Raw genomic sequence first — 27,082 nt, 5'->3', positions numbered from 1 at the left:
GAAACAATTTTTATTCGTACAATAGAATACTCTCAGAAGAGCAGATTTGTGAGAATTTAACAATTGCAATGTTAATGTTGCAGTAAGAATGATGAAATGTGAACACTGGAATGATTATAGGTCTCTAAGTCAATGATATTTCCTAAGAGCTTCAATTAATAATATTGAAATTTGAAGTACTTACATGAGACTTTTATAATATGAATTTATCTAAGTTCATAAGTCCTCATGTGATGAGGCTTCTAATATCCTTCTGAGCTTTTAGTGAATCTTCAATAACTTTCATATCCCTCATGACTTGAAGCTTTATGTTCATCATGACTCATAACTTTAAGTGTAACTTTCATTCAATCTTTTCACGTATGCTCACTTGATTTCACAAAAAACACATTAAGTAACCTTGATTTATTATCATCAAAACAATATTAAGCGTTATTAGGCCAACACTAACCCCATTAAATCTTGTTATCTATGGTCAAGATTTTTTTATGTGACATAATGCCACACAAGTCTATTTGACGAATTAAACACCCCCAAAATATATATATATAATGGACCTACCCTTCATGTCTCCATCTGTCCATTTGTTAGATGCTAAATGATTGTCACATATTTAGCATATAGAAAACCACATGGAAAACATAGAAGAACAAATCTTCTTTATAATTTCTCAAAAAAAAGAAAAAAAAGAAAAAGGAAATGAGGCCACAAAAATGAGGGCATTTCTTACCCTCTATGAGAAATTATGCCCAAGAAAAGAAATTATTTGGAGAATTCAAGCTCCAAGGCTCAAGAAATGAGGGAGACAATTCAAACCTAAAGAATGCATTGAATGCCATACCCTCTTTAATTGGACTCTTTACAAGGCAAAACAAAACAGCACACATGGAATCACCTTCTCCCCCACTTCAATGCAAAACTCTGGAAATTCTCAATCTATTGTTAAATGTCGCTGTCCAAGTTGGGTGTGTTGCCAAACCTTCTCTCACTAGGCCTTATGAAACTTTCAGAATATTGTCCTCAGCACCTTCAACCTCAACTATTTTTCCTACCTCATTTTTTTAATTGCATGTGTAGAAGAAAGCTGAATTTTGATGACAGCAAAGATAAATTTAGATAAGAGGGCAATATATAAAGGGCACTAAACGTTCAATGTGCAGATTTGTACATCTACAAATAATAATAATAATAATAATAATTAATAATTTATATTTTTCCCTACATAACCCAGCAACATCCCTGTATCTTTCTTTGATACCGTGGCCGGCCAGTTCTCGATTGAGCTCGTGTCCATGGTTGAAACCACTAACTGCAGATTAGCCATCCTTCAAGATCCTGATTCCTAACTTCCAGCAGTTTTGGGACATTCACATCTTGCACGCCTTGCTGTCGTTGCAAACTTGACCCTATAAAAAGTAAAGACTAAATATTTCAGAATTGCATTTCTTTTCAATGTAAAAGTAAGCATTGCCAAATGAGAAATGAATACCAGAGACACTGGAAATAATTTTTATGAATCTAATGGTGGTGTTGAGTGGAAAAAATAAATCCATAAAAAGATAGATATGATAAAAAGGGCTAAGAAATACATACCAAGCGGGCATATTAGTTATGTAGGTGGACAAGATAACCGTGACATTTTACATTTTTATTTCCATGGTTAACAATTATACCATTTTTACTCATCCTTGAGTTCGTAATGTACTGTATGGCTCTGTTATGGCATAAAATTATCCTATTTACATATGTAATCCTCTTCTTACAAGTTTTTTAGCACCCTGAGCTTCCTATATTTCTAGCACCGCAGTACAGAATTCCCCCCAAAATGGATCCATCCCTCTAATTTCTCTCTCCCCTGTTATTATTAAACTAAAATTTTAAAATATCATTTGAAATGAAGCAGGTCTCAGGGGCTTCAAAAAATTTGTCACACCTTTTATGGGATATGGGATCAAAGCTATTGAGGCTCCTTTGCTATAGTAGGCAAGTGAATACATGCTTGACAAAAGCAAAGTGAAAACAGAATGGAATTTCTATATTCCTTCGATTGAATATTTTGTACATCCCAATCTTATAATATATAATACAGTCAAGGATTCTAAATAAGTAAATAATCTCTCTACAAAATAATATACAATCTTCTACATTTACTACTTTCCTAATTTACTCAATATACAAGGATACTCGGGATTTCAACACTCCCCCTCAAGTTGGATCATAGATATTAATCATATCCAACTTGTCAATGAAATCATCAAAGTCCTGTCGTGCTAACCCTTTAATAAAGATGTTTGCAGTTTGTTCCTTGGTAGGCACATAAGTCATATAGATTGTTCCTTCTTCAACCTTCTCTTTGATAAAATGTCGGTCCACTTCTTCATGTTTAGTCTTGTCATGTTGAATTGGATTGAGAAAGATACCGATGGCTGCTTTGTTGTCACAATAGAGTTTGATAGGGAATTTCACCGAAATTTGTAACTCTTCCAAGAGTTTCCGTAACCACAGTCCTTCACATATTCCTTGTGCAACTGCTCTAAATTCGGCTTTAGTGCTACTTCGGACCACTACATTCTGTTTTTTGCTCATCCAAGTTACCAAATTTCCCTATACAAAGGAGCAATATCCAGTGGTAGACCTTCTGTTTTCCGCTGATTTTGCCCAATCCGCATCTGTGAAGATTTCTACTTCCTTACTTTCACATTTTTTGAAGAAAAGTCCTTTGCCCAAAGAACCCTTGAGGTACTTGAGGATCATATACACAACATCTAGGTGAGTCTTTTTCGGTGAATGCATGTGTTGGCTTACCACACTTACCGAAAATGCAATTTCGGATCTAGTATGCGATAGGTAAATTAGTTTACCAACCAATCTTTGATACCTTTCTTTTTTAACAGGTATTCCACATTCTTCGACCCTCTTTATAGCTTCAATCGAAGTTTCACTAGATTTGCAACCAAGCATGTCAGTTTTGGTTAGGTTATCACTAATATACTTTTGCCGAGAGACACTGATACCCTTTTTTGATCTAGCAATTTCCATTTCCAAGAAGTACCGCATTTGTCCAAAGTCTTTAACTTCAAACTCAACAACTAGAGCTTTCTTTAATCTTTCCATCTCCATTGTATCATCTCCAGTTAGGATTATATCATCAACATATACTATCAGAATTGTTTTCTTACCACTTTCAGATTGTTGGAAGAACATAGTGTGATTTGATTGCCCTTGTCGATACCCTGATTTTTAATCATTTTTGCAAACTTGTCGAACCATGCTCTGGGAGATTGTTTGAGTCCATACAAAGACTTTTTGAGTTTGCATACTTAGTTTCTTTACCTTTCTTACTGAATCTTGGTAGTATAGTCATGTAGACTTCTTCTTCTAGCTCGCTATTTAGAAATGCATTCTTAATGTCGAGTTGCCGTAGTGGCCAATCGAAGTTAACTGCCAAGGACAGGTGTACCCGAACCGTGTTCAATTTTGCGACTGGTGCAAATGTATCCATGTAGTCAATGCTATAAGTCTGTGTAAACCCCTTTGCAATGAGTCTGACTTTATATCGTTCAACTATCTCATCAGCTCTATATTTCACTGTGAAGACCCATTTACAACCAACGCTTCTTCCCTCTCGGCAAATTCATAACGTCCCAAGTTCCATTCTTTTCTAGAGCCCACGTTTCCTCCATGATAGCTTCCCTCCATATAGGAATCTCCAAGGCTTCCTGGATATTCTTTGAAATTTTTATCCTATCAAGGTTAAAAGTAAAAGCACGATATTCTGTAGATAGACTTTTGTAAGACATGTATTTTAACCAGGGATATTAAGAACATCACCTGGTTTGTTTTTTGATTGCAATGGGTATAGGCTTATCAAAAGGGAGCTCATGACCATCAATTACCTGATCGGGATTGGGCATGGACTCATGGTTGCTTGGAGCTATCACTTGTTCCAACTCTCTTGGTGCCTCAGGTATGAGATTCTCTCTGTTCTTTGTGTTTGGCTTTCTTGAGTAAACAAGTATTTATGTGCTATTTTGCTTTTCTGCATCTCCCCCTGAGGTTAAGTGATCTTTTGTACACGACGGGTTAGGAAATGATGCAATGGTTGACTCAGTGTATGACACGGATTCATCAACAGAGAAATCAAAGAACCAATCTTCACTCCATTTCTCCCCCTGAAGAGAGGGCTTTGGGAAGTAAGGAGTGGTTTTAAAGAACGCGACATTGAGGCTAACAAACAATTTTTTTGTGACAAGATCATAACATTTGTAATCTTTCTGAGTAGGAGAGTAACCAATGAAAACACACTTAATAGCACGAGGTTCCAATTTATCCCGATTGTGAGCATGAACATGAACAAAAGTAGTACATCCAAAGATTTTCATAGAGATTGGAGTGGAGCCGAGTGTTGGGAAACCATTCCTGGAGTTTCTGGAGAGGAGTGGCAAAAGAAAGAACTCGACTAGGCATTCAATTAATGAGATGTGCAGCTGTTAAAATGGCATCGCTCCAAAAATATTTTTTCATATTTGTAGTGAACATCAATGCTCGAGCAATGTCAAGAATATGTCTATTTTTACGTTCAATAACCCCATTTTGTTGAGGAGTATCCACATAGGAACTTTGATGAACAATTCCATTTTCTTGAAGAAAAATGTCCCAAGATATCATTGAAATATTCCGTACCATTATCAGTACGTAAAATTTGAATGTGAGTTTGGAATTGTGTTTGAATCATGGAATGGAAATTGGTAAAAATAGAACGAACTTCAGTTTTATCTTTCAACAAGTAAACCTAACAAATACGAGTATGATTATCAATAAAAGTAACAAACCATATCGTGTGAGTGCGATTAAGAGAGCGTGAGGGCCCTCATAAATCACTGTGAATCATAGTAAACGGTTTGGATGGTTTGTATGTGGATTTTAGGAAGGAATTACGTTGGTGTTTTGCAAGTTCACAAATCTCACACTGAAGTTCAGAAGACGTTTTATTTGAAAAAATGGAAGGAAATAAACGTCTTAGATATTGAAAATTTGGATGATCCATCCTAGAATGCCATGACAAAATTTAACTATCCCTAGAAGCAAATGCAGAATCACAAATAGCAGTTTTACATTGTTCACTTACATTTGTCTCCTCAAAATAGTAGAGTCCCTTACATTCCTTAGCACTACCAATCGTCTCCCCCGATGATAGGTCCTGAAAAACACAATGAGATGGAAGAAATTTAGCAGAACAATTGGAGTTTTTAGTTAACTGGCTAATGGATAGTAAGTTGCATGATAAATTACGAACATGAAGAACGAACTCTAGTGTGATGGAGTCAGAGAGTCGGATATTCTCTTTGCCTGCGACAAATGAGAGTGATCCATATGCAATTTTAACTTTCAAATTTCCAGCACAGGGTGAATATGATAAGAAAAGATGATAGGCATCGGTCATGTGGTCAGAAGCACCAGAATCAATAATCCAAGGAGTTTTGGATTTAGAGGTTATATTCAAGGCTTGCAAAAAATTACCTCTTTAGGCTAAAGAACCCGAAAAAATGTTTGTTGAAAACGAAGTCATGAGGTCTAGTCCGCCGAACTAGGTAGGCCTTGCCTCAACATTTTCCAATCAATAAAAGGCTCTGCCTCGGTGACTTGGGAATGGGGATGGAGACGTGGCTGGCCTTCTTATTTGGCTTCTTCAACGACTTCTCGAGGCTTTTCTCTTCCTGCTTGGCTAGGCAGCGAGCCTTGGCCTTGCGTGCAGCGGCCTCGGTGCGCTTCTCAGCATCCTCCTTGTGCTTCTTGGCGGCGCGGGACTTGGTGCCCGCGGCGTCGTGCCAATACTGCTCTTCCTTCTCGTGAGCCTTGTGGTCCTTGTGGTCGGCCTCTGTGGCGCTCTTGTGAGCTCTCGCCGCTTCGGCTTTGCTGTTAGTGCCCATCTTCTTGAGATGGATCTCCGACCAGGAGTCCATTGTCACCGATTGGACGAAGCTGTTGTGAGCAACGAGGTCGCGGTGCTTAGCAAAGCACTCGAGACACATGAAGACGCCGTACGATACCAACACCCATTGCGGGTTCTTCTGCGAGCAATCGACGCAGATCTTGTTCGCCCGCTACGATTGGAGTTCTCTGAGTCGCCGTGATGCCACCATTGGACCCAATCCGAGAGACCCCATGTTGGAGGTGGCATCAGAGTCACCATCGAGAGTCTCAAAGGAGCACGACCCTCTGTTGCTGACGGCGCTGTCGGCCATTGCTAACTAAGATTTAGAAACCCTAGCTTTGATACCATGAAAATAGAATGGTATTTTTGTATTCTTTCGATTGAATATTTTGTACATCTCAATCTTACAATATATAATACAATCAAGGATTCTAAGTAAGTAAATAATCTCCTTACAAAATAATATACAATTTTCTACATTTACTACTTTCCTAATTTACTCAATATACAAGGATACTGGGATTTCAACACAAAGAATTATAAAAATGGAAATGTTGCATAGGAAACTGTCCTTTGCAATAGTAAAGAACAGGGCAGGCAAGACTTTCACGGTGCAGACATCATGTTCACACCTCATACCCCAAGAACCTTCACGTGACTGCATATGCTTACCTTTTTCTTACGTGCTTCCACAACCTCTTCTAAAGGTGGCCGGCCTGTGATAAAAAAATATTATTGAAATTATTAACAAGAAGAATAAATTGAAGATGTTTTGTTCTTATTATTACGATTATTTTATTTATTTATTTGTTGGGGAGGGGGGGGGGTTACAGAAGCCATGTAAGCCATTAGTTACTGCACTAATTTGAACTTCTGTTCGTGTAACGGTTAGAGGAAAAAAATGCCATAAGTGCACAAAAATATTGTCCTAGTCTTACCATGAAACTAAATCACTAAGTTTACAGTCAACCTAAAGATGAGAATCAGTGTAGAGCTTTAGCACTAATTACTCAAGGAGAAGTGGAAACAATTAAGCATAGAGATAATTTTGGCCGTTAGAATGTTTAGACAGAGTCTAACTTGCAAGATCATTTAAGAGATATAGACTGACCTGTTATTTGAAGGCGATATTTAGCCCATACACCATATACAACATCAGCTATTTTTGCCATCTGTGAATGGCACGCTTTCCTCAGTAAGAGCAAAGTGCAAGCAACTAAACTAATGAATTTCCTCTAAAATTCCACGTGAAGGAGGTACACCAATGTAACTATAGGTGATGTTATGCATGATGAGGGACTTACAGGCTTATATTTGGTAACGGCATAAATCCATCCAAGACCAACTTCTTCATATAGTCTTCTAAATGCCTGCAGAAGTTGTTTCTTGAAGTTAATTTCTAAATAAGAAAGAATAGTAAAAGCGACACTGTTCATGTCATAGAAACAGTGAGACGGAAAGAGACTAAATTAGCTGTGCTCAGAGTTTGGATTGTGCTATAAATGCTGATTAGGCTCCAAATCAAACATTGGAGTCATACATGCCCACAATAAGGCCTCAGGACACTTACTGCACACTTGGTGTATACTGCATATACTCTGAGCATCTCCCTTCATTAAAACATTACAGTTGTTCCTGCCTAGTTTTGGGCTATCTTGAACTCACTTTCTTGGTATGGTAACATTGAATGGCTGGAGTAACACAGTCCAATGTGATCCTTCCAATACTCAATTGGAAGCAATTGTATGGGGCATGTGACCAATTTACGGTTTTCAATTTTCTCAAGCTTTTGCAAATTAGGTCTATTGCTCGAGTAATATTGATTTTTAGTTCAAAAGATTCCATACTCTTAGTTGATATTGCTTTTATTATTTACTATCAGGAGCTCTGCAAAGTTAATCCTTGTTCAGTGGACTGAAGTTCAATGTGATGTCAAGTGTTAAAAGTTCTTCAAATCCTGCCATTGCTATTTGCTGAAACAAATAGGAGAAAACTGAAAAGCACCATGTGTGGCTGGGAGAGAGAAGTTTCAAACATAAGTTGCAGATCCTACTAATACAATTAATATAACAAAACATATGTAATCAAATTATATATTATTGTTTTGACATTAACAGTACTTTAAAACAGTTTTAGAATATATTATAGAGGCAATCTTAACTATTGATTTATTTTCCTTTTCTTTTTGAGGAAATGACGGCTGAGTAGATATAATATCAATTCCTGATTAGAAATTAGAATACTAAAAAACTGGAGTATGATCAGTTTTGGAAGGGGCCATACCTCAACATCTGTGACTACAGTTCCATCAGCCAGGATAGCATGAATTCTCCCCATAACCTAAAATAATCAATAAACTTCAATGTTAGTTCTTATTGTAACAAATTTTTTTTTTCTAATATTTAAAAAATTAATTTCAAAATGTTTATGCTTTGCAATGTCCATTAAGATTTGGAGAGGCATAGCTTTATACAGTATCGGGCATGAAACCATAGCCTAGCCCTTTTTTTTTTTTCAAAAAGAAAGTAAGCATAAATGAATAAAAAAGAAATCAAAAATCAAAATTGCTTTTGATTTTTTGTATGCTTAATGAGAACACAAATGCATATCTTGGAATAGGTGCAAGATAGTAACTTAAATTTAGAAAAATAAAAAGGAAAAAGAGAAACATGCAAAGAACAAAATATTATATGTTCTTTTGGATGGTGTGGAGCGGAGCTGACGGGTGCGCGCGCGCACACGCGGTGGGGGGGTGGGGTGGGGTGGTGAGTGTTTTGACAAGCTTGCAGTGTGTCCAGAACAGTCACTACAAGAAGTAATAAGATTCATATTACACATATTATGGCAGTTGGGACACACATGTTTTTATTTTTTATTTTTATTTTTTATTTAATTAATTATTTTTTGTTTATTTTTATAATTTAGTCAAATTCATTTTCTGCTCTAGCATTGACTCACTATCACAATATAAATTATTGTAAATTGTTGAAAAATATTGAAAATTGAAACAAAAGAAAATATTGTATTTATGGATTAATTATTAGTTATAACATGTGTGTTAGTTCCAATTAGTTGTTGATTACCTAATATTTTTCTAAATTACATTACCTTTAATATTTAACCAATATCTGTTTTAAAGGTTGTTAGAAGAGAACATGCTATTTTAGTATTACATTGTTTGAATGGGGCAATAGTGTCATTCATGTTTTTTTTTATTATTGACATATTGCGGGTGGAGGGGGGGAGGGGGAAGGCCTCTGTATGCAAGCTCTACGAAACTTCTGCTTCTTTCTTTACTTCTCCTTCTCTTCTTCTCTCCTCCATCTCTAGCTTTACAACAAGGTAGTAGAGCATTAATCTTCTCTAAATCTGCTTCACCTGAGTTGTTTTTTGGACACTGTTCTTTGTTTTTTTCCCTTTTATCTTCCCTTAACCAGTTCTCAAATCTGATTTTCTGATTAGTTTTGAGTGTTGTTTAGGGGCACCTCTTTCCATCTCAGTTACACTGTGCAGCATCCTTGGTAGGATGCTTTGTGTGTTCGTGGTGCTTTGCTGATGTGAAGTCAGTTATACTCTGTTTCCTGTATGCTGCTGTTGTTGTTCCGCTGTCCAATTGTTGTTCGTGGCATAATGATGTGTTTATGCTGTGTGTCTTCATGATTGATTGCTTGTGATCTTGTATCAGTTGCTGGTATTTTCAATGACTATTTCCTATTCCTACTTGCACTTGCATAATGCCGCCAGCCATAATGAAGGTAGTTGCTGCGCTGCTAAGTTGTTTATTAAGTGCCTCTGGTCTCTTCTGTCTGATCAAGTAATTCCTCATAGGATATTGTAACTTCAGTTATGTGGTCAGCGCTGCCTCTTATAGTTCTGAAGTGCTTGTTTGTGTTGTCTGATTCTGCACTGTTGCCATGTTGTTCATTTTTGATACTGGTTTGTCGGATTGTAGTGTATTAGGGGTGGTTTTGATGGTCTCTAAAGAGAAAACTAGAGTACATATCACAGCCATTAAATATGTTGGGTCCTCCAAACACCTGTTGTGGCCTCAGCCAGAGTGTGTGTATATTAACTTGAGAGGCAAGCCCAAGTATTTTCTGCATTCTCCTCCATCTCTAGACTCCAAGGATTATGAAGCTTGGATGAAAGAGAATGACGTAATGCTTGTATTTTGCGGAATAGCATGGAGCCACGAATTGATGTGGACGTGATGTTTCATAGAACCAAGGCCATATGGGATGATCTTCATGTAAGCTTCACACGAGATAGAAATCAAACTCATGTTATTGACCTATCTAAGAAAATTTGCAAATATGACCACGACAGTATGCCCATTAGAGAATATTATAGTGCTTTTAAGGGTATGACAGAGGAACTCAACATCTATGAACCAGTTAGTTTTGACACTGAGATGATTATAAGAGGCAAATGGCAAAGCTCTTGGCCACCAAGTTTTTGTTTGAGTTGAATCCTAAGCTTTGACCCATCTGCAATCATAGTCTTGCCACGAAATCCATATCATCCATGAATGAAGCATATTCTATAATCCAACAGATCACCAAAGATGGCTCTTAGTCTTCTTCTCATGCTTCTTACTATGATAGTTCAACCATGGTTAACATTGCCTCTGATGCCAGTAGGGGAAGTGTTGGAGGACCAGGGCAAGATTTAGGTGGCAATCTTGGCAGGGGTAGTGTATCAAGAGGAGTTCGTTGTGACAATTGTGCATTTGACACATTGTAGCAAGGAAAAACATACTTGAGATCTCCATGAGAAACTGACTTGGGCCAATAAATCTGTTGTTGATGGTGGTTCTAGTGTTGACACTTCAAGTGCACCTGACCACTCTGTTGGGGAGTTGCGTAATCAACCACCATGTCCCACGAGTTGTCTGCATGGTTCAACAACTAAAAACTTAGTCTTCTACATCTAGTGCTATTGTGGATCATTCAGATCCTCTTCATCCTTCACATCCTAGGTTTGATTGTGGTGCCTCTTCCCATATATTAAATTACCACTTTACCTAAAAGCTTAAGCTACTAGGTTGTGGGCGAAAAATGTATATCAAACTTTAACACTCCCCCACACGTACAACCCGAAGGCATGTGGAGAGATAAACACACGGTAAATAGCACCCATAGTAGGGAACATAATAATAATTTTCTTTTTAAATACCACAGTAAACATGGGCAACAAGCCTAGAACCCAGGACCTCCCAGTAACTTGGCTCTGATACATGTTAAATTACCTTTACCTAAAAGCTTAAGCTATTAGGTTGTGTGCCAAAAATGTATATCAAGCTTTAACACCATATGACAGGTAGTCCTAATTTATTTCTATCCTTGAAACCGACTACTTTGCACTCTAAGGTCACTCTTGCTAATAGTTCAGTTACCCTGCTTTTACACTGGTTTCTGGTTGTGTTAATATTCTTTTCTTTCCTTCTATTCATCTTTCCTCTGTGCTATATGTGCTTAAATTTCCCTTGCACCTGCTATCAATTAATATTCTATGACTTTATTTCCTTTTCACTGCATTATTCAGGATCTCTGGACAAAGAAAAAGACTGGTGGAGGGCTTGAGAATGATAGCTCGTATTATTTCAATGGAGGTGGTGGTAAATCCAGTTCTTGTCACATGTTCAATTTCTACTCACATTGTTTCTCTGGATCATTGGCCTACTCAATTGGGTCATCCACCCCTTGAGAAACTGCAACATATTTTTCCCATGATCAAGTCTATTTCTTATATTGAGCTATCAATTAGGAAAGCATATTAGGACATCCTTCCCATATAAAGTTGAGTCTTCTAGTAAATCATTGTTCTCTCTTATTAATTCAGGTATTTGGGGTTCGTGTAGAGGCAATAATTTGATTAGTCATCAATAATTTGTGTCTGCAGATTATTTTTCGTGTATGACTTGGATCTATCTGTTAAAAGACAAGCCTTAACTTCTTAATGTATTGAATCAATTCTACAAGAAAATAAAAACTCAGTTTTACATTAGTATTCAAATGTTCTGATTTGAAAATGCCCTTGAATTCATTTAAAATGAAACTTAGTTTTTTTTTTTTTTTTGGGCTTAGACAAAGGGATTATTCATTAAATATCTTGTGTAGATACCCCCCCCTTAGCATAATGCAGAGTGGAATGGAAAAAATAGAAATTTACTTGACATAGCACGGTTTGTATTCTAACAGCCTTTCTCCTTAAAATAATGCCCTCTAGTGCTTTTGGGAGACATTCCTTTTACTATTCAGTGCCTAGAAACATTGATGCTCTCTGTTGTGACTCGTGCCTTTGGGTGCACACGTTTTGTTTATGTTCCATACATTGGTGATGCAGGGGGAGCATCAAGGTTCTGCAGCCATGAAGAAATTAGGAGAGAAGAAGAGAGGAAGGGAGGGGAACGGAGGAGAGAGGAAATACCAGGGGGAGACCTCATGTTCAATCAACAATTCAAATTCATCAATAACTGCCTACAACATGGCTTTCACACACTATTTATAAGAAAACCTCTTTGCATGAAATAACACATAAACCCCTAAAACTACATTACATTAAAAATGTACTCTTACTTTAGACAAATATTACAAATGACCCCCAAATACACATAATCCTATACCAATTAATACTAAGAAGATATAATAAACTACTAACTTAACCCCACAATTCCTTAACCCAACTCTTCTTAATTATTTTCCACCAAGGATCTTCCCAAGGTCTTACAACTTGTCCTACATCAACTCTCCGTAGTAAAAAATTTTGGCCTTGAATTTTGAAACGTTGGAGAATCAAAAGGGAGAAGCAAACTTAGATTCTTTGAAAGCCAGCGCTTGAGTGATACAGGAAACCATGATCCTTTGGCAGCATCATAGGCTTGAATTGAAAGTTGGCATCAATAAACACATCGGGAATGACAAAATCAACAATTGGAATGTCTGAAGGACTTTGGATGTCTTCAAGCACATTCATTTCCTTCCTTGTATTGTCTTCAAGATGAGTAATTATGACTCATTCTTTGTCTTGGTTCATTGGTAGATAGGACTTCAAAACAATTTTCTCCCCATTATAGTGAAAGACATATGTGTTCTCATGTCTTTGAGTCACACCTAAATCATCCAACCAAGAAGAACCAAGGAGTACATGGTCAATCTTCATAGGTAGGATATCAAAACAAACATTAGCCAAATATTCACCCATTTGGAACCAAACATCTTTCATAAACATGTACAATAGAGTTATCAACCCAGGATATCACATAAGGCTTTGGGTGAGGTTCCAGATGAAGCTGTATTCGAATGATTCCATTTATGGGAACCACATTAATTGGGCATTTTTCATCAATGATGATTTTGCAAACCTTTTCTGCACACTTGATAAAGGTGGGAAAAGCTTGAAATTGTGCCCAAAGTATGATAAATGGCATTCCTTTGTCCAATAATTTGTCACCATATTGCTGGACTATATACACTCAAACTATGTATCACTAAAAGTTCTTAACACACTTGCCACAATTCTCAACCTAATCATGCAAAACCATAAACTTGACTCCTAATTTTCAAGAAATATCTTCAATTCACCTTAGATCTTGAGTGTCTTGCTGAAATAAAACAAATTCACTTACAAAACTCCCAAATTGCAGCAATAAAACCTGATTTTTGGTGCTGGCAGCAACAATATCTTGCTTCTCATAGAAAATTATCGCGCTACTTGCACAATTTCAAGTTAGGAACCAAAATATCCCGCTGCAAATCAAAATATCGGGAGAAAACACCAATTTCTCATAGCTGGATCCAATTTCTCCCGATTCTGGCAGCAGAAGAGGAGTCTGGCAGAAGCTCACTTGCAGTTGCCAGTACGTAGGGTGCGTGAGTTGCGGGCGGCGACTTTCCGGCAGTGATTTTTGGGGTGATGGGAGATCAAGGAATGGGAAGTACAATGGTGTTGGTGGTGTGATGAGGAAAGCACAGGAAAATAGAGCTTTTGAAGAGTTGACAGCTGGATCTGTTTTGGTTGACACATGAGGTGTCTTCCGGAGTTCGGATGGCAATGAAAACTGAAAGGGAAGGGTTTCAGAGGGTTCTGCTTTTGGTGGTGTGGGTTCTGTTGCAGGATGGTTGCTGGAAAGTGGTGTTTGAGATTGGGGACATGACTGGCATTTCTGAGAATTTCAGAAACTGTCTTTCGGTGGTTTTTTTTTTAGTACTGAAATTTCAGAACTGAAATTACGAGATGAGAGAGTAGCAGAGAAGGAGAGATTAATGGAGATAATGGAAGAAGAAGAAGAAGAAGAACAAGAAGGGAGGATTAAAACAGAACAGAGGGTGAGAGAACAGAACAGAAGAAACAAGAAGAAAGGAAGATGAAGAGAAGAGAAGAGTGAGGAAGAATGGGTGGAATGAAAGCTATAGAACAAGAAGAGAAGAAAGAAAAAGAAGCAGCAGATACAGAGTGAAAAGTTACAGAAGAGAGGTGGAGAAGGAAAGAAAGAAGAAGAGAAGGAGAAGAAGCAGCAGCAGAAGGAGATAGAAGTTGCAGAAAGGAGATAGAAGTTGCAGAACAGTGGGGGGAGGAAGAAGAGAAGAAGAGGGGGGAAGAAGAAGATTGAAAGGAAAACATGGAGGAATTGAAATGGAAGAAAGAGATTGGAGTTAGGCTTTGATACCAAATGATGCAGGGGAAGCATCAAGGTTCTGCAGCCATGAAGAAATTATGAGAGAAGAAGAGAGGAAGGGAGGGGAGAGGAGATATGAGGGGCCGGGGGGGGGGGGGGGGGGAGGGGGGAGAGAACTCATGTTCAATCAACAATTCAAATTCATCACTGTCTACAACATGGCTTTCACAAAAAATTTATAAGAAAGCCTCTTTACATGAAATTACACATAAACCTCTATAACTACATTACATTACATATATACCCCTACTTTAGACAAATATTGCAAACAACCTCCAAAAACACATAATCCTATACTTATTAATACTAAACACACATAATAAACTACTAACTTAACCCCAAAATTCCTTAACCCAACTCTTCTTAACTATTTTCCAGCAAGGATCTTCCCAAGGTCTTACTTCTTGTCCTGCATCAATTGGTCTAGACAAATTCTATCCTAAATGTGTCTTTGTTGGGTACTCGAGAAATCAGAAGGATATGGATGTTTTGATCCCCACACTTGCAGGAAATATGTTAGTGCAGATGCAACCATTTTTTAGGGGACACCTTATTTCTCTAGTATCCAGTCCTCCTTGGATGAATCTATTTTGAGTCCAACAATTTGTGATTCACCCTTATTTGTTGATCTTCCTGTTCCCAGCCTTATCCCTATGGAAAAAACTTCTGCTCCTCTAGTTACTGATCGATAGAAACAATTGAGGGTTTATAAACGAACAAATGCAGCCAAAGACCACTACCACCATGCAACTAGCCAACCACTTCCTTTATCCCTTTACTATTTCACCTTCTAGTTTTGGATATCCATCCTAGCATGCCTTGGGCCCATTGCCCATGCGGAAGTTATCTGAACATGTATCATCAGTCTTTAGCTGCTTATATGCTCATTATATTTCAGTTCTTCACCTTGCTAGTCCTATGCCTTCTTTTTCCAAACTATCTTTGTTTCTATCCCTTCCTCACATGCTGAATCGCTTGCTATGCATGCATAGAATCATCTAGAAAAAGGTTGGTGGATCTTTCTCCTTGTAAGGAGTTAGATGTCATTGGGTCTACACCATCGAATATCTTCTTGACAGCTTTAACGTAGTAATTAAGGCTCGATCAGCTAGGTACACTCAAACATGTGGTATTGATTAATTTAATACTTTCTATCTTGTTGCTTAACTAAATTCTCTTTTTGCATTGATCTCATTGGCAGTTGACTTTGATGGGCCCTTACACAGATGTGAAGAATGCCTTCTTGTATGGACATCTGTGAACACTTGGAGCAACTTCCTAAGTATGTTGCTCAGGGGGAGGATGGTAAGGTATTTAGGTTGGATAAGGATATTTTTGGCCTCAAGCAATCTTTTTGAGCTTGGTTTGACAAATTTAGTATTTGTGTCTCTAGTTTTTTTTTATATCTAGTGCTACTCCTAGTAGTTTATGTTAATGATATCATCATCACTGGCAATGATCTGAGCAAGATTGTTGGCGTGAAGCAATGGCTTCAAGAAAAATTTCAAATCAAAGACTTGGGTACTCTGTGTTACTTGGTATTGAGATTGTACAGTGTAAGAAATGTTTTGAGTCTAACTTTGCTAAAGTATGCCTTGGATTTGCTAAGTAAGACTAATATGTTGGGAGCTAAACTAGTTGATACTCTTAGGATCACAATGTGAAGTTGTTAGGGATGCTGGACTAAATTAAACTTTGACAAAGGTCGACATAGGCACTTGGTTGGCAAGTTGAGCTACTTGGTTGTCATTAGACTTGACATAACCTTTACTGCAGGGGTGGTGAATCAGTTTGTGAAATACACTGGGATGCTGTTTGTAAGATTTGTATCTCAAAGGTCTCCTGATATATAAATATAAAAGAAATTGTGAGATATGGGCTGGCTTTGTTGATGATTAAAGATCTATTACAAGATATTGTACATTTGTGTGAGGTAGTCTTTTACTTGGTGTAACAAGAAACGAACTACTGTATCAAGATCTAGTGCTGAAGCAGAATACTGAGCTATGACTTGTAAGCAAGTGAGCTTATGTTGATGAAGTTTGTTATGTCGGACATGGGATTCTTGGTTACAAAACTCATACGTATGATTTGTGATAATCAAGCTGCCATTTATCTTTGTAGCAACCTAGTGTTTCATTAGAGGACTAAATACTTTACACAAAGGCTTTTTTTAAGCTTGTCTTATCTAATGATTGTAACCAAAAGGCTACGAGGCTCACTTCAAGACAAAGTTTAGGCTTAGTTTAAAATACCATATTCCCAAAAGGACAATGCATTACACACCAAGGCTTACACATTTGTACAAAAAGGAACGCCTTTTCCCTTCTTTAGTCAAGGCTTACGCATTTTTCTTGAGTAAATTTCAAATTAGGTTTTGCTATAAAATTTTAACTGCATGTTATGTGGAAGGAATGTCAAAATATGGGTTGGCATCTAAAAATCTTGAACCTCAACTTTTTCAAAATAATAAAGAGTTGCATCCTAAATATTAAAAATAACTTAGCCTCCTTTTGGTAGGGTGGGGGCGAGCCATTAGTGAGATACCATTTTGTGAAGTTATAGCTATCTCTTGGCATGATTACTTAATGAATTCAAGTCAGTATTTTTTTTGAATGGCCAACAAGTGGTTTACAAATTATATGTTATTTTTTAAGATTTTTTTGTAATTTCTTTAATTTTTTTCTTATTTAAAATATATATGTAATTTATTTACATATTTTTATCTAAAAATAAAATTCTTAAAAGGGTAATGGTCCAATGCCTTAAGGCGTAAGCCTGGCCTCTTAAGGGTTAAAATGCCTTACCTTTTAAAAAATTGATTGTAAAATGTTGGGATTAGGTGATTTTTGTACACCTCTGGCTTGATAGAAAGTGTTAGAAGAGAATATGTGATACGGAACCCCAAGAATAAACGTCCGGAGACCCCAAATCAGATTTATCAAAACCCCAAACCCAAAATAAGATTCGACATGGTATAGGATCCTTGACCTATTGCTTGACGTGAAGCACAAACCAAGAATATCAAATTAATGGATGAACGCCACAAAGGTAGCACCTTTGATAAGTTCGGCGAAAGTTCAATGAAGAACTTGAAGAGAAATAACCTCACTTGAATTCTATTCAGCAAAAATCAATATCCTTTAATACAATAGAGAGTTGACTACTTATAGAAAATAAAAGAAACCCATGACATCAGTTCAGCCAATAGAATTAAGCTATGACATCAATCTGGCCAATAAAATAATCCCACATAACCTTAAGCATGCCATGTCATTTAATGAAACATGTGCAAGTCACATGCCATGTGTCATGTCATTTAATGAAACATGTGCGAGTCACATGTCATGCTTAATTGACACAATTGGCCCACTATTTAATCCATAAAAATTCCCCAAACAGCCCTTATTGACTTAAGGTTCCAGCTTCACACGCCTTTAGACAATTTAGCATCTTGGGCTCTTCAAGAAAGTCCTTTTCTTTAGTGTCCATGGCCCTCATTGACTCTTGCTCAAACAACTTCTCAATTAGTCCTTGCATAGCCTCCTTGACCTTCTTGGCTCTAGCTCTTGTGATGGGTCCGCTTGGCACGTGCAGATCATCATGTGGAATTGGAGCTTGTGGGTTCATATCATTCCCCCTTTCTTCAAAAAGATTCGTCCTCGAATCATCACCTACATCAAAAAAGGATAAATCAGAAACATTGAAAGTTGCATTGAACTTATACTCACCCGGGAGATCCAACTTGTATGCATTATCGTTGATCTTTTCTACCACTTGAAAAGGTCCATCACCCCTCGGGTGTAGCTTTGTTTTCCTTTTAGTAGGAAACCTCTCTTTTCTCATATGCACCCATACCCAATCTCCTGGTTCAAAAGTAACGAACTTGCGCCCCTTATTAGCTTGAGATGAATATTGTCGGTTCTTCTTTTCGATGTGCTGCCGTGCTTGTTCATGGATCCTCTTCACCAAGTCAGCCTTGTGTCGGCCGTCTAAGCTAGCTATCTCATTCACAGGTAGCGGTATCAAATCCAATGGAGTCAAAGGATTAAAACCATAAACAATTTCAAAGGGAGAAAAATTAGTAGAAGCATGCACAGTTCTATTATAAGCAAACTCAACAAGTGGTATACATTCTTCCCATGATTTTAAATTCCCTTGAATGACCGCACGCAATAAGGTTGCTAAAGTCCGATTAACTACTTCGGTTTGACCGTCGGTTTGAGGATGACAAGTAGTAGAAAACAATGGCTTAGTTCCTAATTTTCCCCATAAAACCTTCCAAAAGTAGCTAAGGAATTTAACATCCCTATCACTCACAATTGTCCTTGGAATGCCATGCAATCGCACAATGTCCCTAAAAAATAAATTGGCTATATTTGTGGCATCATCAGTTTTATAGCAAGGAATAAAATGTGCCATTTTAGAAAATCTATCAACCACCACAAATATAGAGTCCCTACCGCCTTTGGACCTAGGCAAACCTAATATGAAATCCATTGAAATGTCTACCCAAGGTTCACTAGGTACAGGCAAAGGAGTATAAAGGCCATGAGGTAAGACCTTAGACTTAGCTTGTTTACATGAAATGCATCTAGAACACACTCTCTCTACATCTCTACGCATATGTGGCTAAAAGAAGTGTTCATGTAGAATATCTAAAGTCTTTTGTACCCCAAAATGTCCCATCAAACCCCCACTATGTGACTCTCGCACAAGCAATTCTTTTAGGGAGCAGTTAGGCACACAAAGTCTATTCTCCCTAAACAAATATCCATCATTCCTATAGAATTTATGAAACGCAACTTTATGACATGTCTCATACACATTAGCAAAATCAGAATCTTTAGCATATAAATCCTTTATGTACTCAAAACCCAATAGCTTAGTGCTAAGTGTAGTAATTAAGGCATACCTGCGAGAAAGCGCATCAACCACGACATTTTCTTTCCCCTGCTTGTACTGAATGACATATGGGAAGGTTTCGATGAACTCTACCCATTTGGCGTGGCGGCGATTTAGCTTACCTTGCCCCTTCAAATGCTTTAAAGATTCATGATCAGAGTGGATCACGAATTCTTTAGGCCACAAGTAGTGTTGCCACGTCTCCAATGCCCGCACCAAGGCATACAGTTCTTTATCATACGTGGAGTAGTTCAATGCTGCCCCATTGAGCTTTTCACTAAAATATGCAATGGGACGCTTATCCTGCATCAAAACAACTCCAATACCAATCCCGGAGGCATCACATTCAATCTCAAAAGTTTTAGTGAAATCAGGTAAAAGCAACAATGGAGCAGAACACAACTTATCTTTAAGCATTTTAAAGGAATGTTCTTGTGCAGTACCCCATTTAAACCCCACGTTCTTTTTTATTACTTCAGTTAAAGGTGCAGCAATGGTGCTAAAATCTCTCACAAACCGCCTATAAAAACTAGCCAACCCATGAAAACTACATACATCAGTCACAGATTTAGGTGTTGGCCAATCTTTTATTGCTTTCACTTTTTCCTCATCCACTTCTACGCCTTTAGCACTCACCATATAACCCAAGAAAATAACCTTTTCCATGCAGAAATCACATTTCTTTAGGTTAGCAAACAAATTTTCTTTTTTAAGAACATCTAGTACACCTTTCAAATGATCCAAGTGATCATCAAGATTCTTGCTATACACTAGGATGTCGTCAAAGTAGACAACAACAAATCTGCCTATAAATGCATGCAACACATGATTCATCAAGCGCATGAAAGTACTAGGTGCATTGGTCAGACCAAAGGGCATAACCATCCATTCATACAAACCGTGCTTTGTCTTAAATGCAGTTTTCCATTCATCGCCCGGTTTCATTCTTATTTGATGGTAGCCACTTTTTAAATCAATTTTAGAAAAGATGCAAGAGCCATGCAGTTCATCTAACATGTCATCTAGTCTAGGGATAGGATGGCGATACTTTACAGTGATTTTTTTGATGGCTCTACAATCGACACACATCCTCCATGATCCATCTTTCTTCGGTACCAGTAGCACGGGTACCGCACATGGACTCATGCTCCCTCACATGCCCCTTAGCAAGCAGCTCCTCAACTTGTCTTTGAAGTTCCTTAGTCTCCTCGGGGCTGCTCCTATAGGCTGGACGGTTGGGAATCGTAGCCCCGGGAATGAAGTCAATCTGATGCTCAATTCCTCTAATTGGTGGCAAACCATTGGGCACGTCCACAGGAAAGACATCCTTGTATTCCTGCAGCAAAGAAACAATAGCACTAGGCAAGGAAGAGGTGAGTTCGTTAGTGCTCAAATATGCCTCCTTGTACATGAGTACAACTAGAGGTCTTTGTGCATAAAAAGCTTTCATACACTCTTTTTCTTTTGCATACAAACTCACTTTTTCCTCTCTCGTTGTTTTTCTCTCATTTTTACCACTCTTTTTTTTTCTAATTTCAATGCTCTCTGCCTCTCCTTTTGTTTTATTCTCAGCCTCTTTTTTATTTTTCTCATCATTGACTCTTGCTCAAACAACTTCTCAATTAGTCCTTGCATAGCCTCCTTGACCTTCTTGGCTCTAGCTCTTGTGATGGGTCCGCTTGGCACGTGCAGATCATCAGTCACACTCCTCCCATCTTTTAGAAAAGAATACCTATTCTTGAACCCATCATGAGTGACACGTCGATCATATTGCCATGGCCTGCCCAATAAGATGTGACTAGCATGCATAGGGACCACATCACATAGAATCTCATTAGAATATTTTCCAATTGAAAATACAATCAACACTTGCTTATTCACCCTAACCTCCCCACACTCATTCAACCATTGAAGTTTGTAAGGCCTAGGATGTTTTATGCATTGCAACCCCAACTTCTCTACTAATGTGGCACTAGCTACGTTAGTGCAGCTCCCTCCATCGATGATCATGCTACACACCTTATCATTGATGTAACATCGAGTATGAAATATATTCTCACGCTGCTCCTCATTTTCATCTTTCACCACATGCATGTTTAAAGCTCTCCTAGTTACTAATGCCTCACCATGGACAGCATACTCAACATCGCTAGAATCTTCTAGTGAAGGCTTGGACTCATGATCGCTCTCTTCATCATCAGTCTCAATAGTACCATCATCTCTCATAATCATTGTTCTTTTGTTTGGGCATTGTGATGCAATATGGCCAGTCCCTAAACACCTAAAACACTTGGTATTTCTGTACCTACTAGATTGAGAAGAAGTTATACCTTTTTCATGGCTGCCCACTTTGTCTTTGCCTTTCTCCTTCTCTTCCTTGGATTTGGAAACTACCATTTCTTCTTTTGATTTCCCCCAATTCGGTTTCCATGTGGAATGGGAAGCCGAAGTTGTTGTAGCATGTTTGTTTCCACCCTTGTGTTTGAGTTGCCTCTCTACTTTCATTGCCATATGCACCATGTCCTCTAACTCCACATAGTGCTGCAGCTCCACTATGTTAGCAATTTCCCGGTTCAACCCACATATGAATCGTGCCATTGTAGCTTCTCTATCTTCCTCAATATTTGCCCAAATCATAGCTATCTCCATCTCCTTGTGGTAGTCCTCCACACTTTTGGTACCTTGGGTAAGGCTTTGAAGATGTTGGTGTAAGTCTCGGTAGTAGTGGTTTGGTACAAATCGCTTCCTCATCACCGCCTTCATTTCAGCCCATGTCTGGATAGGTCTTTCTATGTTTCTACGCCTACTAAGAAGAATTTGATCCCACCATACCAGTGCGTAGTCAGTAAACTCAACAACTGCCAATTTCACCTTCTTTTCTTCGGAGTAGTTATGACACTCAAAAATGAGCTCAACCTTCCTCTCCCATTCAAGGTATACATCCGGGTTATTTTTCCCCTGAAAAGGAGGAATCTTCATTTTGATGCTTCCGATGTTTCTATCAATGTTATCTCGACCCCTTGGCTCCCATCGAGGTTGTCACTCTTGCCTAGCACCTCGATAAGCAAATCTTCCCATACCTCCATGTTCATCATCACTTGCTTCGTTGCTACCTATATCATATTCAAATTCAGCAATCGGAGGAGTATGTGGCCTTTGCCGCCTTTCATTGGATTGCCCTCTTCTCAGTCCATCAATTGCAGCGTCTTGTCTATCCAATCTATCTCTGAACTCCCCAAAAACCGTATTGAGTCTTTCAAATTGTTGTTGAATGGCTTGCAAGGTGAAGAATGAGTCTTGTGGAGGGTTCTCATTCTCGCTACCTTTGCTGGAAGTTTCAGCGCCAACCACCTTTCTACTCATAATTTCAAACCTGCAAAAAGGATATTAGAGAGAAAAATAAAATAAAAATTCCTCACTCACTCCCTTACGTGTTTACCCTCCAAACAATGACACTCAACGCTCGTGTTTTTGACACAATTTTTTTTTTTTTGGCTTTTTCCCTCTGATGCGCTCACACACTCGTGTCTCTTACCACTCAGGATTTCTCTTTTAGTTCTTTAATGAACTAATCCCAAAACAAATCAAACGCAACTAAATCAATGAAAACAACTAAATCAAGACACGAAACAACGAAGGAAAGACAAAAAGAAGTCAAGAAAAACAATAATGACGCGAACGAAATAAAAAGAAATTCAATGGACCAACTCGACCAAGGATATATCAGAATAATAAGTTGCTGCCTCCTCTTTTTTTTTTTTTCTTTTTTTTTATGATTGCAAAATATTGCCCTTTCTCTTTCTTTTTCTTTTTTTTTTTTTTTGGATGCACAAAATGGTTTTTTTTTTTTTTTTTAATGCGCTATCAGCCTTGCTGTATTTCTTGCAATTTCTAGCCACAAAAGATTCAATCTTGATGATGGACAATATTAAAGAAGAGTTGGAAAATTTCAAAAACAAGAAAACAAGATAGGTAGATCGGAAGATAGAAGAATATGAAATAAGGATAAATGATTATAAGATAAAAGAATTTTCTAAAGCAATCAAGAAAAATAAGATAGATAGAACCTGATTTGAACCTGGCTCTGATACCAAATGATACGGAACCCCAAGAATAAACGTCCGGAGACCCCAAATCAGATTTATCAAAACCCCAAACCCAAAATAAGATTTGACATGGTATAGGATCCTTGACCTATTGCTTGACGTGAAGCACAAACCAAGAATATCAAATTAATGGATGAACGCCACAAAGGTAGCACCTTTGATAAGTTCGGTGAAAGTTCAATGAAGAACTTGAAGAGAAATAACCTCACTTGAATTCTATTCAGCAAAAATCAATATCCTTTAATACAATAGAGAGTTGACTACTTATAGAAAATAAAAGAAACCCATGACATCAGTTCAGCCAATAGAATTAAGCTATGACATCAATCTGGCCAATAAAATAATCCCACATAACCTTAAGCATGCCATGTCATTTAATGAAACATGTGCAAGTCACATGCCATGTGTCATTTAATGAAACATGTGCAAGTCACATGCCATGTGTCATGTCATTTAATGAAACATGTGCGAGTCACATGTCATGCTTAATTGACACAATTGGCCCACTATTTAATCCATAAAAATTCCCCAAACAGCCCTTATTGACTTAAGGTTCCAGCTTTACACGCCTTTAGACAATTTAGCATCTTGGGCTCTTCAAGAAAGTCCTTTTCTTTAGTGTCCATGGCCCTCATTGACTCTTGCTCAAACAACTTCTCAATTAGTACTTGCATAGCCTCCTTGACCTTCTTGGCTCTAGCTCTTGTGATGGGTCCGCTTGGCACGTGCAGATCATCATGTGGAATTGGAGCTTGTGGGTTCATATCAATATGCTATTTTAGTAATTACATGGTTTGAGTGGGGGCATTATCTCTTTCATGTTTTTTTTACAATATATATAAGAGGAGGCAGACCTGGAACTGCTCCAGAAAACTGCTGCCCCTTTTCTTTTTCTCTTCTTTCTTCTCTTCTTCTCTTCCTTTCTCCCCATCTCCTATTTTACAACATGGGTACTTTAGAAAATGAAAAGTGGACATCAAAGTAGTGCAATTCCCCTTATATATATGTACTATTGACATGCAATGCATGTGTAATATATTATTTATTTATTTTTATATAATTAACTTTAAAGAAATTTTTAACGTAGTTAAATTTATTTTCTATATCCTTAACATTGACTTGCTATTACAACACGAATAATTTTGAGCAGTTAGACAAAATACAGTTGATTAATTTTTCTTGTTGAAATATAAAATTTATTAGAATATTTTAGAATGTTGAAAAAGACATCAAAGAATAATAAGGGTATGGATCAGCCACCAGTTAGTTATATCAAAATTATGTGTTAGTTCTAAATTTCTAATAGCTATGAGTTACTTAAATACTTTTCTACATTATGTTCCCTTCATTAATTTTTCAACATTTACCAAAGGGCACTTTAGAAAATGGAAATTGAGCATCAAACTAGGGGAATCTCCTTTATATATGTATAGATATGTGCAGGATATAGGATAAAATGAATAAACAACTTCTACTGTGTTGAACTGAGCAGAGTACTTCAGTATAAGGGAAAATTGAACATGAATAATTGAATAATTACAATGTATTAACACCTATAATTCAAAAAAAAAAAATAAAAAAAAAATTAATGAACATACAGTTTTGTAGTCCAAGCCTTGATTCTCCCCAGGAGAGTATTCATCAGAACTTATGTCAACAAACTTGATAGCTCCATATTGCTTATTCCTCTCTCTCAGCATGTTGACCTGACGATTCAGCATAACATTCCCTTACATTAATTCCCTGGATAAAACTTGGAAAATATTAAGAAAAAATGAAATATGATTGAGATTTATGTTTTCATATTTAGTTATCAAGAAAGGTGAGAACATGATAAAATATATAGTAAATTAATGAATATAAATTTAATTTTATACGATCATTAATTATTTATTTAAAAAAAAAATTAATTATATTAGAACAAAATATCATTTTGATAGTATTTGTAGGGTTGGTCCCGCCCATGTGGTGGGATCCAACTTATTCAAATGATAAAATAAAAATAAAAATGAAGAACGGAGAAGGGCATTTGGAAGTTGTACCTTGCATCGGTCGTAACTGTTTGGTTGGAATGTGCATGATTGACTTTGCGATTTGGTGGTTTCTTCCTTAAAGACTACTTGGGGAATAATTTCTATGGATTAACTTCTCATGCATGCAATGGCATTTCTTTTCAAAGCCATGTCTTGACTTTGGGGAGAATTGTATAAATTATTGTAGCATGATTATCTATTGAGCAGTTGATCATTATATGCATGTCAAGTCTATTAAGGAATCACATTGCCATGTCAGAGAGGTGTATTGTGCCTTGTGCATTGTAAGTTTAAGCTAAAAGAGAATGAGTTTGTAAAGGAAGTTCACCAGGGTCCTTCCTCCTACACAATTATATTCATGGGTTAGGAAATGGTTGTGGGTACTTCACACTTGTGGGGAGAGGAGTGATAAACTCTTGTTCTATTCTCTCAATACCTTGATAGTGAACTCTTGTTAGATTCCCGTACATGTAAACCTAGTGCCAAACCACGTTAACTTGTGTTGTGGTTGTTCAATTTTCTTTTATCTTTTGCAATTTCGTCTTGTATCATTGCCTGTTACAGTGTGAGAAGTTCTTGTGGCCCAACAGTATTTAATAAAGAGCTAAAATAGAAGGAAAATTTGATGTTCTTTCTATTTTTTTTTATTTTTTATTTTTTTCTCAAATAAGATCCTTTGGAGCTTAATAGAAAACAAAGATGGATAACCCTAAAACCAGAAATACAAACCTCGCGCATGCAGAGGGGGCAATCCCCATCATAAAGCATTTTAATCTTCCAACTTTCAGATGATGTCTCTTCATCTTTCTTCTTCTTCTTCTCAGGAGCTACCAGGTTGGCCGTGCCCTTGTGTATTCCACGAATCGAACATCTAATTCCCGCTAATAAAAGAAATACATCAACATTTATAAAAAAAAAAAAAAAGATCTTGAGAGGCTAAAGAAAAATTTGAACTAGGTCTGATGGAATAGGGGAAAGAACTTGGAAACAACGAGAGAGAGAGAGAGAGAGAGAGAGAGAGAGAGAGAGAGAGAGAGAGAGAGAGAGAGAGATGTGTTCACATACGGACCTTTGTGAGTACCATTTTGAGGAGAAGGGAATGAAAGAGTTCTGGGAAGAGGAAATAAAGCAAGGAAATTGGGTTTGATTCCGAAATAGTAATTTGGGATGAAATGGAGAGGTGCGTTTGGCGGTTTTTCAATGGAAGCTGCAGCAATTGCAGCAGCCATTCTTGCCATTTTCCTCATCCGGTCTTTCTTCAGCTGCTGCTGCCCTGCATTTTTGTTTGTTTGTTTTTGTTTTTTTTAAAAAAAAAAAAAACAAAACTGTTTTCTGGTGGTTCCAACCTCCCCGCGTACGTGGCAGCACCAGCTACATCCAAACTACTCTCTCGCTGCACCCGACGTTCGTCGTGTCGATCTTTCAA

At 37.5% G+C, this 27,082-nt stretch overlaps 2 protein-coding genes across 2 annotated transcripts; both read right to left on the bottom strand.

The window, feature by feature from the left end:
* Positions 1-1,111: 1,111 nt before the first annotated feature.
* On the bottom strand, positions 1,112-26,952 carry LOC131145585 (uncharacterized protein At5g50100, chloroplastic). The gene is made up of 8 exons (XM_058094755.1): positions 26,726-26,952; positions 26,386-26,537; positions 25,222-25,329; positions 8,219-8,275; positions 7,240-7,305; positions 7,047-7,107; positions 6,608-6,651; positions 1,112-1,406 (listed from the first exon to the last, which is right to left on the bottom strand). The coding sequence occupies exons 1-8, from the start codon at positions 26,901-26,903 to the stop codon at positions 1,368-1,370; spliced, it is 705 nt and encodes a 234-aa protein (XP_057950738.1). The 5' UTR covers positions 26,904-26,952; the 3' UTR covers positions 1,112-1,367.
* LOC131145587 (uncharacterized) lies at positions 5,461-6,320 on the bottom strand. The gene has a single exon (XM_058094756.1). It carries the CDS (start codon positions 6,030-6,032, stop codon positions 5,604-5,606), a length of 429 nt encoding a protein of 142 aa, XP_057950739.1. The 5' UTR covers positions 6,033-6,320; the 3' UTR covers positions 5,461-5,603.
* Positions 26,953-27,082: the final 130 nt, after the last annotated feature.

Source organism: Malania oleifera, chromosome 13, assembly GCF_029873635.1.
Source record: "Malania oleifera isolate guangnan ecotype guangnan chromosome 13, ASM2987363v1, whole genome shotgun sequence".
Taxonomy (NCBI): Eukaryota; Viridiplantae; Streptophyta; class Magnoliopsida; order Santalales; family Ximeniaceae; genus Malania; species Malania oleifera.
Note: the sequence above shows the minus strand (reverse complement) of the source record. Positions and strands in the feature narration are given on the sequence as shown.

Coding starts and splice junctions, on each gene's coding strand:
- LOC131145587 (XM_058094756.1), bottom strand. CDS start 6,032: ATGTGTCTCGAGTGCTTTGCTAAGCACCGCGACCTCGTTGCTCACAAC.
- LOC131145585 (XM_058094755.1), bottom strand. CDS start 26,903: ATGAGGAAAATGGCAAGAATGGCTGCTGCAATTGCTGCAGCTTCCATT. Junction 8,276..25,221: donor AAGGCTTGGACTACAAAACT/GTATGTTCATTA, acceptor TGATTATTTTAG/GTTATGGGGAGAATTCATGC. Junction 1,407..6,607: donor TGGAAGCACGTAAGAAAAAG/GTAAGCATATGC, acceptor TACTTTTTATAG/GGTCAAGTTTGCAACGACAG.